Consider the following 19,349-nt stretch of genomic DNA (forward strand, 5'->3'; position numbering starts at 1 on the left):
TGTGCAAATAGCCCCAAGTCAAATTCCCAGTTGACAATTCCTTAAAAATAGAAAGCTCCCTTTGTTCCTCTTTTTTAAATATTTCCCACCTGTGCTTCCTGCTCAACTTTCATAGTTCTGGAAGATACTGAGACAAAGATATGTCTATTGTGGAATGCTCGGATGATTATTGATTCCTTAGTGCCTTTTAATTATTTTAGAAGTTTCTTTAATTTTTGTTTTAGCTACAACAGATCAACTTCTTGAGCCTAATGCAAATAGTAGGATCATCCTTTGCTAACCTCCCAGATACACATCAACTTCTACAGCAGTCTCAGTCTGCGCATTTGGTGGGAGGCCAAGTATCAAATCCCAGAGGAGGAAGTGGTGATGTTGAAGATGCCAGTAGAAATCTGAAGGCAAGATTTCTTATTAAACCACAATCCATGGGAGAGTATCCCAGGGAGTCTGGTGAGAACAGCTCACATGGCCAGAAAGGAATTGTGCAGTCTGATCAAAATAGTAATGGAAATTTACAGGTATTGTATGTAAAAATACCATTAAATTTGTCCTGTTAGTTTCAATGTTGGTTTTTGTTATTTGAGTAAATAACTTTTTATAGCAATTTTTACATTCCACCTTCCCTAAAACATATTGAATATCATTTATAAAATAAGGAGTTTGTAATGTATTCTAAATTTACAGCATATCTTCTTTTTTTCCACTTCCAGGATGTTGCGCATGGGAATAGTCCTCCAGGTCAATTAGAAGGTCAACCCCAGAATAGAGGATTAACTCCAGCTCAAAGTTTCCCAATCCCTGCATTGTCTCCAGCCTCTGCTCACAATACTCATCACCTTTTGTCCACATCTTCTGCCATTCCAAAGACACCTAGACTTATCCCAGCTGCAAAAGCCTTCAGATCTGGTGATGGTTTTCCTTTGCTTCAGTTTCAACCTAAGCATGAATTTAAACCACTTTCCTTCCACACAGAAAGAATTCCCCAAGTTCCCTTCAGGCCTCTGCCACAGCCAAGAGAGGCTTGGGGATTATCTTATTCTTTCCCGACTCCTCTGCCACAAGAAGCAATGCATTCTACGTCAATATCTCAGTTGAATTTGAACCAGTGTGATACTACAGATACTAAAAAAGACATAGAGCAGAAGAAATGGGCAGAAACTGTAATTCCAGAAGCCTCTAAGCATGTGGGCTTGGATCAGTATGTTGGACAAGGAAACTTGACATCTCAGCAGGACTCGTCAATAATTACAAAACCAGAAAAACGATTTGATATTAAGCCAGTGTCAATTGAGAGATCTCCTCACAATTCATTTGGACTTCCATTATTGCATTTGCAACTTAACCCTCCTTATATTTTTTCTTCTGCCTCAAGAGCATCGATTACAGTTCCATCGCGGGCTGTCAGAGCTAGAGCAGAAGAAAGAAAACACCCAAGGCTGTCCTTGCTTCATTCATGTCTGTCCCCAGAAAGTGTGGTAATGTTTTTCGCAGAGCAGTGCACAAGCACAGTCCTGCATTTTTTTATACCATAAATACTATATGCCAGTGAAAAGGTCTTACATATTTCTTTCTTAAAAAATACTTCTGTTATTGAAAATATATAAAAATCAGGTTTAAAATAATAATTTAGTATCATCATAAAAGTTTTAATTCTGTACATTAATATCAGAATTTGCTGGACTCTTTCATAGACATTTTTCCTGCTTAGAAGAGGAATAAATAAAATAACATTCTTGTTCATATTTGTCTCTTTAGAGACTGAAAGAGATATTTGAGGTTCTTAGCAGTTGTGATATGATTGCCTTCACTGTTATCAGTTAGAATTTTAAAGAGATCCAGGTCTGTAAGTGGTTGTATATTTAAAAGAATGGTATTTTTAAAAGTATTTAAAACACAAATTTTAAAACTTTATAAAACCCCCAAGTTCCCTGTAAGGTCGAATCTTTGAATTATGAAATTCAAAAGGCTTAGTTTCTAATTTGTAAGTACTGTAGTACGAAGGTAATTGAGTAATCATTCTCTGGTGTACTTTTAAGATTTGAAGAGGGTACTCACTGTGCCTTCTTTTCTTCTGAATGTATTATGAATAGAAAAGAAAGGACTAAACAAGCAGAAAAGTGGGCATTTTGAGAAAGATTTATTTGAAGAGTATAAGTGAGCCCCCAGGTTCTCACCATCCAGTATCAGGTCATCACCAGATTGATAATCTCCATACATGGTTTCCACCCCTCTGCCTACTACATATTTCAAGGAATTTTAAATCAAGTGCTAGGCATTATATAATTTCATTTATAATTATAAGGAGGAGAATTTTTAATATGGAAAAGAAATTAACAATAATTTCTCACTTAATTTCTGAAACAGGATGATCCAGTTGAAAATTTTAACTCTAAAACATTTATTTATTTTGTCCACATCTGGCATGAGGTACTGTAAGGGCAGGAAGGGCACAGTGCAGGTTTACTGTGATGCGAGCAGACCGGGTAAAGGAGGAGTGAGTCCCGGAGCCCTCGGTGGCTTTTGCAGGCTTTTATTGGGATTTAGCAGGTACACGGCAGGCAGGGGTCCTGGGGGGCCGGGAGGCTGACAGGCCTCCCAGCCCCCAGCAAGTCTTAAACTCTATCTGGGCTCTCCGACATTCTCTCATGGTCTCTGCTTCTCTTTCGGTCTCTCTTTCGCTCTCATTCTCTCTGCTTCTCTCGTGGTTCTTCTGGCGTCCCCGTGATGCCGCCCTTATAAGCTCAGTATCTCAGCCCAGATGTACCCACCTATGCATGCCCACACCCTACTCCAGGTGCCCGCCCTCAGGCATGCATTCAGGACCGCAAGGATCCATCATCAATCCTTATGGTGGGAGGACAGAAAAGCCTAATACGTTTTACCTTACCCTACAGATACCTATACTTACCCCAACTGCAAAAACTTTTAGATCTAGTGATGGTTTTCCTTTGCTTCAGTTTCAACCTCAGCATGAATTTAAGCCCCTATTCCTGCCACTCAGGAAGATTCCCCCAAGTTCCCTTCAGGCCTCTGCCATAGCCAAGAGAGGTATGGGGATTTAAGGTCTGGATGCTCATCTTACCAGTCCAAATAAATTTGTCACTTATGATCTCTTTCACACCTTAGTTTAAACAAAAGTTTTTCTTAATTTTTTATTAACACTGCATAACTGAGGTTTGTAATTTTAAATTTTTTGTTTCTTACAGTACAAAAAGCCATATCTTATCCCACTTGAATACCTCACTGCAGTAAAACAAAGCCAACAGGAACTAACAAATAATTTATTTGAACAAGGAGATTCTGGACACCTTCACCTTCTGAAAGCTAAAATAGAACCACCTGAAGTGACGCAAGAAAATAACAGTAAAAAAAGGCAGGTTTTCAGTAACCTTTTATTTCAGAATATCACATATTTGTTAATGATTAGTTTCAATAATATAATTAAATAAGATGGAACTTACTTTGTTCAACCTCTGCCTGTACACAGTTGCATGTTCAATTTTCTTAAGTGTCATTCAAACATATTTTGTGATGAGGAAAATTCCTATTTTGTAAAAGACAAATACTATTAAATTTTCCATTTCATTAAAGAATTCTTTCCTGGCATTCAGAGATTGGAGGTTTCATTTACATTTTCGATAATACAATGTGCAGTCATGTTTTGCATCACAAATGTTTGGTATCTTATGTGATACTCCATAAACTCTATACTACACACTGAACTAATATTTATTGTTATTCGTCTTACCATATCCTGCAGACACATAAGAAAGTAGTGTTTCTTAGTGTTTCAGGACACTAAGAAACGTACATGTAAAAAGAAAGGCTGTGACTTCTAAGGAAGAGCATTTATAGTGTTTTACTAATAATGGATATTTAGTACATGTATTGACTGGTAGATTATTACTGAGTCTAGAATACTTTAAAAATTTCACATTTATTAGACCCTAAAATCTATTGTCAGTGCTCTTTCCCCAAGGGGTTCCTTCCTTCCATTCTCTTCATAGTAAGCCTTCCCTTTGATGTTTTCAGCCCTCTTTCCTCCTTTTTTAGATTTCACCAGAGTGACTAAGTGTGCTTAACTACGTGTGCTTAACTACATGTGCTTAACTTCTTCAATAGTCAAATGGAGGTATTCAGTAGATTTCTGAGATCAGCTCAGAATCTCCAGAAAGGAGTTTGAAAATTACCTCAAAAAGTATAACCCTGACCTGAGATTCCAGTTACTAATACAGAATAATCAGTTCTGTTAGAAATGACTTTACTATGTCCAGACATTTTGCTTATAGTTACTTGTATTCTAGCAGATTATCTTCCTGATTTAACTAAATGCCATTGCAAATGATTTATTGACATAATTTTGATGACTGTCATTACATATCAGGAGACAAATGAAAAACATATTAATAAAATGGTAAAAATATATTTTACATTATTGTTCTTAACAGACAAAGACGACGAGCTAAAAAAGACCTACAAGAAAAAACCTCAGAGAAACAAAGGAGAAAACCAAGTGTGACTATCCAACAGGAGGATTCTATTACTAATGATAATGATTCAGAAATAGTTATGAAACCCAAGGTACAGAAAAACTACTATACTGCAGCCTCGCAGAGCGGCAGTATTGGGAGTGGCAGATGAGAGAGATTGCTCAGAGTCTCAGTGGGTTAATGAGAAGCCTAGAGGGACTAAACCAAGAAAGTGCAGCCCCTATCCAAGGGAAGTCTTCTATTTATCTAGGACCAGGTTGAGAGAAGATAGGCAAGCAGGTGGGGATTGTACATGGGTAGGGATACATTAGCGGGGCTGCGTTATCATCTGATACAAAATAGGGTGAATTGACCAGGGGCTATTACTTGGGGGGCTCCATAATCAAAGCCTATTCGCTATTCTTACCTAACTTACTGCTGATCTTTACAAATAAGGCATTTTAGCTGATCTTGCTATCTGGCCATAATATCTGCCTGCTGTTTTCAGCAGATACTGGTTTCCCAGTATGTTCCTCATACCTGGACTTTTGTCTTGGTTAGAGGCCTGACTGTACATTTAGCTTGAGGAGCAGGAACTCTGGGCATCAAGACAATAGCCCTGAGTGCAAGAAGAGTCGGGGATCCCACACTATACATTTAATTGTGATCTTGAAGTACACAGATGTTGGCATGTCTTTATGGTTTGTCTAGTTTTCTGATTGCTAGAAGCTTCTGATTTTGAGTAAGAGAATCTTTGCATCATTAAATACACAAATCCCTACTGCTTCCTTCATGACACAGTAGATAATACAGTCGTGATTGTGAAAGGAACTTGATGGCAAACCAAAAACTGTCTTAGAGTATCTAACTAGAGTGACATTTTAATATTTGAAACCTCTTTTTTCTGTGACATGTTAATACATATGATGTGTTGTTTTTCTCCTACTACAGTTTTACCTGCCTCTCTTAGGTGCATCTAGGATTCCCCAAATAAGGTTTCTAATGTAACATATTTAAAATCTCATATTTTCAAACATTCCTTCTAAATTGGTAACTTCCTATTTATTGTTTTTGCCAGTCCAGATTCAGCAAACAGTTTTGTTTACATATGTTTTTAAAAGACACATTTTTTCAGTGAATCCTTAAGAACATGTCTAGAGGCACTGCTAATCCATGAACAGTTATGATAGGAGGGGTTCCTTTCACAATCACAACTGTATTATCTACTGTGTCATGAAGGAAGCAGTAGAGATTTGTGTATTTAATGATGTAAAGATTGTCCTACTCAAAATCTCATGATAGAGAAATTACACCTCTTAATTTAGTAACTGCATTAAATTGATAACACTCTTTTATTGTTTGATTTGTGAATTTTAGGAACTCCTTTTTAGAGTTACTCTGGTAAATAATTTGATAGAGTAAGTAAATACTCACAGGGTTTGAACCTGTACCTAGGAATTATCCTTGTAGCTGTTGCATTTTTTAAAAATAATAAATAGTTTAAGTTAATCATAGTTTGATCATTTGGGCATTCATTTAGGAGCAACAGGAGCATCATGATTCCCAGGCTTTGGATGACTTTGACATTCCTTTTGGTATGTATATGCATGACTAATGCAATGTCTAAGTTCAGGTTAAAATCAGCTTTCTAGAAATGTGTACATGAAAATGAAACTAAATTATTTTCATCTTATCTTTGACAAGATCATGTATTTTGTTATGTTATCCAGTAGAATAGTGATTGACAAACTATGGTCCACATGCCAGTTCTGAACCATGCCGGTTTTTGTATATCATTTCATTGAAACGTAGCCATGCATGTGTTTACATTGCCTATGGCAGCTTTCACGCTACAGTAGAGTTCAGTTGTTGCAAAAAGGACCATCTGGTTTGCAAAGCTAAAATATTTACTGTCTATAAATACAGTTTGCAGACAATACAGAGAAAGCTTGCGACCTCTACAGTAGAGTAATGCAGTTAACTAGAATCTCAAATAAGATAGTAATATATAAGGTCTAAAAGCGAATAATGGAAGAACATGCCTAGGGTCAAATTTATCATAGAAAATACATGAACATGAATCTTTTCAGAAACGATAATTTGTTTATAGATAGTAATTTTTTTTTTTTCTTGAATTGTTCAATTTATCTCATCCCCGAGTGTCTGTCCCCAGGCTTTCTCCTCCATCATTTTCACACACATACATGCAAACACTCTCATGCTTGTAGGGGCATCAACTCTCCTCACTTGGGCTAAGTGTTACATTTTTTTGATGAAACTCAAGTATACATCTCATTTCTCTCATCTTCCTTTTCTACATTAACTTAAATTCCACATGTCCAGATTTTGAATTTTCATCTCCCTGTTACTGATATCACCGTTCTCTCGACCGAGTTTTTTCCTTGAAAGTCATCCTTGATTCATCTATCACCTCCATTGCCCCCTTCCTTCACTTAGCCCTCCACCTGCTTCTCCCTCCCTTTCTGAGTGCCACTCCCCGCATCAGGCCTCTGCATGCCTAAGCCAAGTGCTTGTTTCCTAATTGCTTAGCTTCCCTCTCTCAGCTTCTTAATCCATCTGGTATCATTCTTTCCAACACATGTGTCTTAAAACCACTTTCTTTTCCATTAATAATTTTTTTTTCTTTGTAAAGGTCACACAATGTTCACTGGAGAAAATTTAGAAAATACAAATAGGGAATAAGAAGAATATGAAAATCTTCCCGAATACTTCTGTTTAGAGATAACCGATGTTAATATTCTTGCTGGGTTTATTTTCTGAATATCTCTTTATATATATCTACAGATACAGACATATATACTTCCTGAATTCTGCTCCTTCCCCCACCTTCATCCAGCCAAAAACCAGTACTTATTTTGCGTCCTTTGTAATTCTGGTTTTACTTTTTGATACTCAAATTTGGCTTTTTAATCAATTCATGAATCAGGCAACAGTCCATCTAGTAAGTAGAAGGGAACTCCCTACCTCTTTTGTAATTCTTATCTTGTTAGATACTTATTTGACTGTTGCAGCAACCCCATCTAACTGATTGCCTTACTTCAATTTTACTTATTCAAATCTATTTATCACACACTGATTGGGTAAGTTTTTCTAGATACCAATCTAATCATACCACTTCCCTGCTTAATAATTTCTACTGAATCTTCATCAGCCGGGAGAATATCTAGGTTTCTAGGCTGGGCATGTAGAGTCCTCCATAATTTTGGTTTTGGTTCCACTGAGCTGCCTTTGAGAGTCTACTTAGACACCATTTCATTCAGAAAGTCCATTTTGATAACATCTTGAGACTCCACACTTCACCTACCTTTAGTTAGGTACCTTGCTTCTGGACTCCCAGTAATATGTTGACTTCTTGGTGATTCCTTCCAATGTTTTGTTGTTACATTTTAGAAATGCTACAAAATGATACTAATACTTCAGCTGGGTTGCATTTCATGGCCTCTGTAAGAAAGAAAGCTGTAGAACATCAGGATGCAAGTACAAATACAGAACAAGGTAAAAGGCTGGTTTTCTTTAATTAAAGCACTTCATTTTTTACAGTATTTCATAAAGTTAGATGTTTTCTTCAAAACAGTGATTTAAAAGAGAATTTAAAATTATGTAATGTTAGTTTCTCATCCCAGGTTGTTATTCCCAGCCCTGGGAAACTTTGAAACTTATAATTAAATTTTAACACAATTAAAACATAAGAGATTTTTATTCAAATATGCTATGAGAACATCCAAAATCAGAACTAATGTTTTGAATTTGGATTCTCTGTGCCACTAATTACTTGTGCTGGAATTTTATGCCTAAGGTTGAGAGATCTAGAGTTGTGGCTGGTAAAGTGTAACTAGGCAAAAGACTAGATTGGGTTTTATATAGAAGGGTATATGTGGGGCCTCCCCGGTGGCGCAGCGGTTGAGCGCTGGGTTGCGAAGCTGCCCGCGCTGCGGCGCCGGTTCAATCCCCGGCTGCTCCCCGGCCACCGGAGGAGGGTCCCACATGGCGCGCAGACCTCTCCTGCCACCCGCTGCTTCCCTCAGCAGTGTACTTCGGTCCTTCTGCCTGCTCTGCTCCCTGCTCTGGCTCTGGTGAATTCTCTCACCCTTCTGCGCTTCTGACTGTACCCAGTGCATGTATAAAAAAAACAAACAAACCAGCAAACAAATAAATAAAGCATGCCTCTATAAAAAAAAAAAATAAATAAAAAAAAATAAAGAGATAAATAAATGTTGGAGGAACTATTATTTAGAATTTTGCCTGACATACTTCTTCAGTGATGTTGAGTGCTCTATCCATTGTGTTGTAACAATTATTTTTTATGATATTTAGGAAACAGTTTCCCTGAAGTATATGGAACCTCATAAGATGCTTTTAAAACCTCTAATTATATATTACTATAAAAAATAATATTGTAGAATATTTGGATAATGTAGCAGGCTATAAGAAGATGAAATTAATTATAATCATACCACTCAGTAGTAACATTTTGATGTCTTTATCTTTATCCTTTTATACATTTTACATAGTTAGATATGATATGTATTTACAGGTGTCCTCCCTCACTATGTGAACTCTCATTGTCCAGATACTATTATCTTCCGTGAGAGTTTAATCCTTCATCAGTCCCAGTGCTTGTTTTTTCTCCCAGGTTCCTCATTCACCCTCCAATAAATGTGTATCTTAAGGTATTATTTATTCATGTTTGCTGCACTTTTGAAGGTGACTCATATTTGATATGTTCAGTATTATATATTACACACAAATTAATGGAATGAATGAATGTTAATTAAAAGGGATGTGTAAAATGCATTATATTATTTTAGTATCCTTTATGGAAAGTTATTTAGGTGTTTTAGAGTTTTTTGATGATATTTGGGAATATTGGGTGGACTGGAAACACCCTTTTTTCCCCATTCAAAATACTGCACTATCTCCAAGACCCTGACAGTGCCTATCCAGACCAGCAGAGGACTCACAACTCTCTGTGAGAACTCACTAGTGCCCACCCAGACCAGTGAGACCCCTTGTCATTTGACAAGAGGGCCAGAGCCACCAGAGGCCTAATGACCTCCTATGAGACCCAGCCAGTGTCTGCTCAGAACTGTAGAGGCCTCCTGGACTCCTGTGGGACTCTGTCAGTGCCCACATGGACCTGTAGAGGCCTTGTGACCTCCCAGGAGATCCCCCCACAGCATCCACACTGACTGGAAAGACCCTGGACCTGTATTAGGGAGTAAACCAGAGTGGCCAATGTTGACATGACCTCCTATGAGACCCTACCAACTTCTCACTCAGGTAGCCAAGATTGCCACCATGCTGGCACACCCCAATCTGCTTTGATGAAGGCCCCAGCTACTGTACCCACTACCCAGTAAATGCCCAGATCAGTTGGAGAGGAAGACCCACATGCAATAGAAGCCCATCTACAGCAGAGCAAACCCAAAAGCAAACAGTGGGGAGAAAGAAAAATACAAATGGACAAGGAAGTCCTCAGAAGAACACTAAAGCATAGAAAGAAAACCAATCTCCAGAATCCAACAGCACAGATGTGGAAGAGCTTTCTTTCTATCAGATAAATAATTCAAATGTAATAATCAAGAAAATCAAGGAATTACAGTAAGAATTAGAGTGATACAAAGAAAACTCACAAAAACAGATCAGAGGTATATGAAAAAACTCAGAGAAAGAAAAGGAAGCTATGAGAAACAATTGAAGACTAGAAGATTGAGATTGAATCTCTAAATAAAGTAATAAAACTAGAGTAAATTAAAAAATCAATGAAGGAGGCCTCCCCTGGTGGCACAGGTGGTTGAGTGCAGTGCTGTGAAGCTGTCCACAACCTCTGCAGCGCTGGTTCGATCCCGGCCAGCAAGGGTCCCACATGGTGCCTCAGACCTCTCCTATCTCTCCCGCTGCTCCTCAGCAGTGTATTTCATCAGTCTGCCTGTTCTATTCCCCACTCTGTCTCTGGTGAATCCTCTCACCCCTCCCGTGAATCTGGCCTGTACCCCAGATCTTGTATAAATAAAATAAATCTTAAAAAAAAATCAATGAAGGAGGTAAAAAATTCTGAAAAAAGTCATGAAAGTAGACTACACCAAATAGAACAACAAATCAGTAATCTCAAAGGTGCAGCTATTAAAAGAAACAAGATAGAAAAAGATAACAAAGAAAAACAATTCTTGAATAAATACTTCAAGAATTATCTGGGGGCCTCCTGGTGGCGCAAGGGGTCAAGACACAACCTATGAAGCTATCTGCAGCCACTGCAGCATGAGTTCAATCCTTGGCCGGAAGGGAGCATCCCACATGGTGCAGCAGACCTCTCCTGACTCGCCCACTGTTCCCCTCAGCAGAGTATGTCAGTCGATCTGCCTGTTCTGTTCCCCACTCTCTCTCTGCTGGATCCTTTCACCCCCACACCTCTGGCCTGTACCCCAGTTCTTGTATGCATAAATAAATAAATCTTTTAAAAAAAGAATTATCTGACACCATCAGGAAAGGAAAATAGAAAAGAGATGAAAAACAAAGGAAATTATCAAACAGAACTTCCTAAACTTGAAGAAGGAAATGAACAAGGAAATACAGGAAGCTAAAAAGACACCAGACTACATAAATGAAAGGAAATAAACATCAAGACACATAGTATTAAAGCTCCCAAGAGTCCAAGACAAAAAATAATGAAGCTGACAAGGGGAAGAAAACAAATTACCTATAAAGGAAATCCAATTAGACTAACATCTGATTTCTTTTTTTTTTTTTTTTTTAAGATTTTTATTTATTTATACAAGCACTGGGTACAGTCAGAAGCACTGGAGGGTGGGAGGATTCACCAGAGTCAGAGCGGGGAGCAGAACAGGCTGAAGGACTGAAGTACATTGCTGAGGGGAGCAGTGGGCACAGCAGGAGAGGTCTGTGCACCATGTGGGACCCTCGCCAGTGGCCGGGGATCAAACCGGTGCTGCAGAGGCTATGGGCAGCCTCGCAGCCCAGCGCTCAACCGCTGTGTCAGCGGGGAGGCCCTAACATCTGACTTCTCTTGAGAAAGACTACAGGTTAGAAGAGAATGGAGTACCATATTAAAAGTACTTCAAGAAAAAAAATGCCAGCCAAGAATATTTTATCCTGCAAGAATACTTTATCCTGCAAAGCTCTCCTTTCTATATTAGGGAGAAATAAGGACCTTTTCAGGCAAAAAATCTTCAGGAATTTGCAACCACTAGACACCCCCTCCAGGAATTATTAAAAGGAGCTTCAAACTTTGAACCAAAGAGGAGCAAACACAAAGAATCACACAAGGAATTGAATGGAACCACAAAAATATGAACACAATGTTAGTAATCGGCTTTGATTTCTCTTTATGCCAGACATTCCCCTGTATCAACCAAAAGCACTTTGTAAGCATATTCTTTTTTTTTCAACTGGGCCATAAAATATTTGACTAATTCCTTTCTGGTGAGTGCATTAGATGATTTCCAGAATTTTTCTCCTATAATGTTTTGAGTTTCTTCCTGCATAAAGCGTTTTTTGGGTCATTACAATGATTTAACTAACTCTTTTATCTTTGTCAATTCGATAAATCAAAATAAGCCATTTCACTGTTATTTTTGATTCTTTATGAGGGTGTGCATGTATAAGATATTTTTAAATACAAATAATGAGTGTGCCTTGAGAAACATTCTTAACTTTGAGAAAGCCTTGAGGTAATTTGCCTTTGTTACTATATAGTCTTCTAAAGTTAGTAGCCTCTTTGCTAGCAGTCTGTTATTCATTCAGGTAATCAGCACAGGTTATAAATAATAAAATATGAATTATATTAATTTTAAAAAATTGATCCTTAAGCTATGAAATCCTCCTACCACATTATAACTAAAAATCTGCATGCATATTAATTTTCATTTGTGAATTTTTTTCTTTTTGTATTCTTTTTGCATCACACTTCCTAATTTATTACAAGACAGAGAAGCTGCTACTCAAGAAGCTATTTCAGAATGTTGTAAAAATCAAGCAGTCATTTATTCTACGTCAGGTATTATTTCTTTCTTTTTTTCTTGAGAAAAGCATGACTAGTTAAATGATGCATGACTTCATGATGTCAAAACAGGAGTAACCACCCTCCATGAAAAATCAGCTAAACCAGTCAACTAATAGAGATAAAATGATAGCAGTTCTGCTGCCTGTGACTATGCAGGTGTTTCTTTATACAAACATTTTCCCTTTGCAAAATATTGACAGCTCTCCTGCCCACTTAAGACTAAGCCGGTGTCTTTTTCTCATTTTCCTAATAAAACTGACCTTTTAAAATCTAAAAAAAGGCAAAAAAATGATAATTTAAGTACTTAAGTATTTTCACTATTTTAAAAAATTAATTTTTAACTGAGATAACATTGAGGGTATCCCATCAGGTATCATCACCACATTCATCCACCACCCAATTCACCTGTACACACCACTAACTATGCCTGTCTCCCTCCTTCTCTCCCTTCTTCTCTCCTCTCACTCACCCTCCTTGTTCTTTTCCCTCTCCCAACCCTTCCCCGCCTTGGTGTCTCAGTTCTGTAGTCAACTATCGAGTGTTAGTTTTTCAGCTTGTCTTTATGTGATTTATTTAGTTACTTTCTATCCCATATATTAGTGACACCATCCAGTGTTTATCTTTCTCCTTCTGACTTATTTTGCTTGGCATTGTGCTTTCAAGCTGCATCCATGTTGCCTCAATGGGTTTATATTTTTTGATCACTGAGTAATATTCCATTTTGTATATATATATTACATCTTCTTGATCCACTCAACTGTTCTGGGACACTTAGGTTGTTTCCATAGTTTTAGCTATAATAAATTATTTTCACCTTTTTCCCTAGTTTTTTGGTTAGTGTCTGGTTTACTTAGGAATAGAAGGTAATGGCTTTTATAAAATTTAGATGTTAAAATTTTAACTGGCGCCTCCCCTGGTGGTGCAGGCGGTTGAGCGCAGAGCTGCGAAGCTGTCCACAGCCTCTACAGCGCTGGTTCGATCCTGGCCGGCTGGCAAGAATCCCACATGGCGCAGCAGACCTCTCCTGTCTCACCCGCTGCTCCCCCAGCAGTGTATTTCAGTCAGTCTGCCTGTTCTGTTCCCCACTCTGTCTCGGTGAATTCTCTCACCCTCCTGTGCATCTGACCTGTAGCTCAGTTCTTGTATGCATGAATAAATAAATGTTTAAAAAAAATAAAATAAAATTTTAACTGGTAAAATTTAGCTATGGGTTCTATAAATAAGCAGGTTTTTTGTTTTTTTTTTTACCATTTAAAGGATAAGAATTCTAGCTCAACAAAGCTCTTAAAATCAATCAATCAGAAATGGAAATAGGCAACTATAAAATTTGCTTGACACTATTTAGATACTTCATTGTTTTTGTGAATCATTTATAAGATAATTCTTATGTATCATGAGATAAGCAATAGTCTTCATTCAGTTAGAAATTACTCTAGAGTGAACTGCCCTTGGAATACTTCTACTTAGATTTTTTTTTTTTTTTGTATGTCTTCTTTGGAGAAGAATCCTTTGCCTGTTTTAAAATTGGTTGTTTTATGTCTTATAATTTACTGGTAGAATATCTTTATATAATTTAGTTACAAGTCCCTTAGATTTTTTTTCTTTTTTTTCTCTTTTTCTTTTTTTCTTTTTTTATAGATTTATTTATTTTTATACAAGAGCCGGGGTACAGGCCAGAGGTGCGGGAGGGTGAGAGGATTCACCAGAGACAGAGCAGGGAACAGAATAGGCAGATTGACTGAAATACACTGCCAAGGGGAGCAGCGGGCGAGTCAGGAGAGGTCTGCTGTGCCATGTAGGACCCTCGCCAGCCAGCCAGGATCGAACCCATGCTGCAGAGGCTGCGGACAGCTTCACAGTACGGCGCTCACCTGGCTGCACCACCAGGGAGGCCCTCCCTTAGATTTTTAAAAAAATATTTTATGTTGTTTATTTGTTAATTTATTTTTACAGACTTAATGACTTAGAGCTATTTACAGATTTTTTTTAATATTCTGATTTTTCTTAATTTTTAGAACATGAACTTTTGAATGTTCCTCAACCAGACGTGCATCTAGATCTCAAGTTTTCCACTGAAATACCAGAGAAATCTTTGTCACCTTCAGCCTGTGAAACGGTGCTAAATTTGCTTTGTGTTTTATTCAGAGGTTTTGTTATGGTCACTGGCTTTAGCCAACTGTATAGATAAAATGAGGCTAAAAACCTCATTTGGCAAAAAAAAAAATAATATTTAAGATATTCTAGAGTAGCAACATGACCTCTACTTCCTGAAACTTAAATTAGGTTCACATGAGCTCTCCTTACCTCTTGCGAGGTGGGGAGGAAAGCAGGCGGAATGGCCGTGTAAAGAAAAAGAATGTAATCCCTTCTGATTTTATATTGTTTTGCTCAGGTTGGACACACTTATATAAATGTGATTGACATTGAAGCTGATGATCTTCTACAGGAATTACCTGTCAGGAAAGAGCCTTCAGATAATGTTATAAAACAGCAAAATGGTCATCTTGAAGTCCCTTCTTCTGCAGAGCTACATTATATGGCAGCCTCAGTTACCAAAGCCATTCCCCTGCACAATTTTAAGAATCATGGTAATGATTTTTTCACTTTATAAACAAATTACATGTATTTTGAGGAATTCTTTAACAGAGCTTTGTTGCCTGTCTTAGCTCTCCGCCTGCAAACATGCTGTACTTTGGATGTTAATATTCACATTCAGAACTGTCTCGTTAATTTTCTGAATCCCTCGTTTAGAAGTTTAGAATCTTTGTTTGCTTTCCATATACTTGACAGAATCTGCCAATACCTCTGTGGATTTATTTCTTAAACCTGCACAAGTGTCTCCATCCTGTCTGAATGGAAGAAGGTGGAGAGAAACCATTACAGAAGTGAAGGAGCCTAGTATCACCTCCCCTGCACCATCAGACATTCCCCAGGACACAGGTGAGTGCCCTGGACATATAGCATGATTTTTACCCTTAAATTACTTTTATACTAGAAATAATTACTAAAACTTTGTAAATACAAGAGAAACTAAAAAAAAAAAAAAAGGACATTTTCTTTGCTTAGGAGAGTGGGTACAGATAGGCAAGCGAGATAGAGGTTGTGTTGCAAAGTAGGAGCCCTTAGATATTTTGCAAGGAGACTACAGATCTATTTGTGCATAAATATTTTCTTAATTAATGAGGCAAAAAATGAGTATCCTGTGGAAATTCATTAAGTGTTTGGTATTAAAGAGGGAGCTCAAATTTAAAAGGTCAGGAAATCTAGAATAGCACATAGAAGATAGCCATCATAGCCAGCATACATAATGGCAAACAGGACTTTATGAGTAACTTATTCAGTTTAATACTCATACATCAGATTGTATATTATAAAATATTTCAAAATTTAAAAGAATATTTCTTCAGAATCTAAAGTTACTACATCCTGTGAATAATATACAGTCACACTTCCTACAACAGAGACTCAGTGTCTCTTCTGGCTCCACAGCTGTTAGGAGACAGTGGACTCAATCTTATGGTTCTCAGATGCTTGGGTGCAGAGTCCAGCATTGTCTGTGTATCAACAATGTGTACTCAGGAGATGGCAGGAGCAATTAGAAGGGATGGATGCCAGAGAAACTTCACCTTAAGATGTGTGGAAGCCTGTAGGTTAAAGCTGCATATAAAATTGACACTTTCAGATCTTGAAGCCCTTTCCTCCTTTCTTTCCTGTTACAGTGTTGCTGGGTAGGAGAGCCATGGCTGGGAGAATGTATGAAAACTAACAATCTTTCAGCCTTGGGAAGTATGTGGGGAAATGAAAAAAGTTAGGCTTGTAGATTCAAATAGAACAGACATGCATTTCAATCCCAACTCTGTCACTAATAGCTTGGAGGCTATTTTGCAAGTAAATTAACTTGTATCCTCATTTGTATCTTTGTAGGAGAAAAGTCCACAGGGTTATCATGAGTGTTACATCTAGCAAAATACCTGGGGCTACTTAGGTACTCTATGAATTTACCTTATTTTCATCCCAATCAACTTTTGAAATTTGGACAAATTGGAACCAGACTCATCTCCCTGTGACCCTGAATACTATACTAGCATTTCAGATAACCATAAGCTACAGCTTAATTTCCTCTATCGGTGAAATCAAGTCTGTAATCAACCTTTTGGATCCTTCTTTGGGGTAACTGCCTTAGACTAGCAAGTGTATCTCTCTACCCTTGCGAAAGAAAGAACTTTAAAATACCAATTTAAAAGAAAGAGTTTTATATTTTGAAATTAAAATACCACTATAATATTTACATAGTACTCCTAAAGATTTGGAATATAATCATACAGTAGAGTTGAATGGGATTTGCATTATATAATAAGGTTAGTAGACGTGAGAGACATGGTTCCTTGGTGTTGAAGCAAAAAACAAAAGTAAATCAAACTGTAAATTCCTGTTTGAGTGGCGACTTGCTCAGTATTTTGAGTAAAAATACTATCTAGTTTAGAAATATCTATCACATACTATAGTAATAGCAAGTAGAGATTTTGCTATGTTGGTGGAGAAGGAGCAATGAAACTCAGTATTCAACCCTCCTATAGGTGATGCTTTCATGTAAGCCATTCTAGATTGTGAGTATATTCATCTTTTTTATTTTACTTTCTACTTGAAGCTTGTTTACCTAATTCTTTTTTGTTGTTGTTGATATAACGCATTATCTTAAAAACATTGTATTAAGTTTCAGATGTGAGAATTAACATATGTATATACTACATAGAGGAAGGAAAGATAGATAGTAAAATACTGTGAAAGTCAAGCTAAAAAAGGTAGCGCCAAAACAGGTAGGGAAAGATTAATTGCCACTGTGAGCATTTGAATTTACCATTGTCTTCTCATGGGAAGGTTCACCTTCGACTGGGACTGAAATATGATAAACAATATTTACATTTGCTTAGCATTTCACATTTTTCATAGTATTCTGTCACATAATTTAATCTTTACCAAAATCTATATGGTCAGGTAAGACAGGCATCGTTATCCTCATTTGACTCTTTATTCCATAAACACTACTTAGTGATCAGGTAACAGGTCTAAAGAAGAGAGTAATACTAGGCTCTCTGCCCCTTGGGCCCTCCTTGATGGGGAAAGAAAGAGAAATAAAGGGATGATTATGATACGACATGAATGCTATGATAGTGGCATAGATGAGATTCTTGGGGCAAAACATCTAATACATCGATAGAGAGGACTAGTGCTATGTAGGGGGAGACACACAAGTAAAATTTTAAGGAAAAGAGGTTTTAGCAAAGAAACTTCTCTGAAGAGGAAATGCAAATGGCCAACAGGCATATGAAAAAATGTTCAACATCACTCCTAATCAGGGAAATGCAAATCAAAACTACCATGAGATACCATCTTACACCAGTGAGAATGGCACATATTAAAAAAACTAGCAACAACAAATGTTGGCGTGGTTGTGGAGAAAAAGGAACTCTCCTGCACTGTTGGTGGGAATGCAAACTGGTCCAACCACTATGGAGAGCTGTGTGGAGATTTCTGGACCTACTAAACATAGAGCTTCCATATGATCCAGCAATTCCACTCCTAGGTATTTACCCAAAGGACACAGAAACATCAATTCCAAAGAGCACCTGCACCCCTATGTTTATAGCAGCACTGTTTACAATAGCTAAGCTTTGGAAACAACCCAAATGCCCAAAAATAGATGACTGGATCAAGAAGATGTGGTACATATACACCATGGAATATTACTCAGCATTCAAAAAAGATAAACACATGCAATTTGCAGCAACATGGATGGCGCTGGAAGGGATCATGCTCAGCGAAATAAGCCAGAAAGAAAAAGAAAAATACCGGATGGTCTCACTCATAGCAGGAATCTAGAAAACTTAAATAAGAGAGCAGGAAAATGAATAACTATAAGAAAGTGAAAATCAAAATCAACAAAAAACTATGAACCAGAGACACTTTTTGGGGGGTGGGGGGCGGGAAGGGAGGGATTGGGGTCAGAATGGGGGGGTTGCAATTGTATGGGGAATATAAAAATACAATTTATTATTTAAAAAAATAAAAAAAAGAATCAAGTGAAAAAAAAAGAGGTTTTAGCAAATAGGTTTACAGAAAAAAGGGCCTATAGATAGAGATATCTTAGTGCAATGACTCAGAGGTTTGCTAGAACCTGCTGAGTTTGAGAAAATTTAAAGTTCAGTATGCTTTGGAGTCAGTGGAGTTTTGGTTTCTGGTTTTTTTTGCAGATGAATTGGAGGTGTGGGCAGAGTAACAAGTGAATGCCATTGTCTCATACTGAGGCATGTGAACTTTAAGGGTGAAGGCATTAGAGAAAAAGTGGAAAAGGCACAATATCAGATTTTGTGTTTTAAAGGATTTCTCTGGAGCCTGTGTGGAAGCTTGACTAGATAGGAATGAAATAAATTAGGTATGGCTACTATTGGAGGTCTATGTGTGGGAATGGAGATACTTGGTAGGTTGAACATTTGGTGTCATTAATATTTGGTGTTCACTTTGTGTCTGAAAGAAAGAGAAGAACCTTGAATGATTCGCTCAGGCCTCTGACTTGGTGAACTTCGGTCAATGACAGTGATATTCATTAAGCTAAGGGAGCCAGTTGGAAGGGCAGAAGAGATGAGTTTGATTTGATACACTTTCGGGATAACCTGAATTAGATATTCAGGATACAGACAGACTTAAGGGGCTAGAGCTCGCAGCAAGTGCTGTATGGATTTAGGAGTCCCCTGTGCATCAGGGACATCACTCAGAGAGCATGGCTCGTAGAGTAAGAAGAGAAGTGAGCTGAGTCTCACGGAGGAAAGAGTGCTGGGTAA

The 19,349-nt window shown here is 37.6% G+C and overlaps 1 protein-coding gene across 8 annotated transcripts in view; it reads left to right on the top strand.

Annotated features, from left to right (window-relative positions):
- The window catches only part of CPLANE1 (ciliogenesis and planar polarity effector complex subunit 1), a 96,368-nt gene that overhangs the window by 47,317 nt on the left and 29,702 nt on the right, over nt 1-19,349 (top strand). For 4 of the 8 annotated variants that reach the window (XM_054688344.1, XM_054688348.1, XM_054688345.1 and 1 more), the window contains 10 exons: nt 225-518; nt 711-1,475; nt 3,207-3,373; nt 4,449-4,581; nt 6,010-6,064; nt 7,881-7,985; nt 12,433-12,504; nt 14,526-14,626; nt 14,903-15,098; nt 15,301-15,450. In XM_054688344.1, coding sequence (XP_054544319.1) covers nt 225-518; nt 711-1,475; nt 3,207-3,373; nt 4,449-4,581; nt 6,010-6,064; nt 7,881-7,985; nt 12,433-12,504; nt 14,526-14,626; nt 14,903-15,098; nt 15,301-15,450 — 2,038 coding nt within the window. The remainder of the gene's footprint in view (nt 1-224; nt 519-710; nt 1,476-3,206; nt 3,374-4,448; nt 4,582-6,009; nt 6,065-7,880; nt 7,986-12,432; nt 12,505-14,525; nt 14,627-14,902; nt 15,099-15,300; nt 15,451-19,349) is intronic. The other 4 variants (XM_054688347.1, XM_054688351.1, XM_054688346.1 and 1 more) reach the window with 3 other exon arrangements.

This window comes from Talpa occidentalis, unplaced genomic scaffold (assembly GCF_014898055.3).
Source record: "Talpa occidentalis isolate TD23 unplaced genomic scaffold, MPIMG_talOcc4v2.1 talOcc4.6, whole genome shotgun sequence".
NCBI lineage: Eukaryota > Metazoa > Chordata > Mammalia > Eulipotyphla > Talpidae > Talpa > Talpa occidentalis.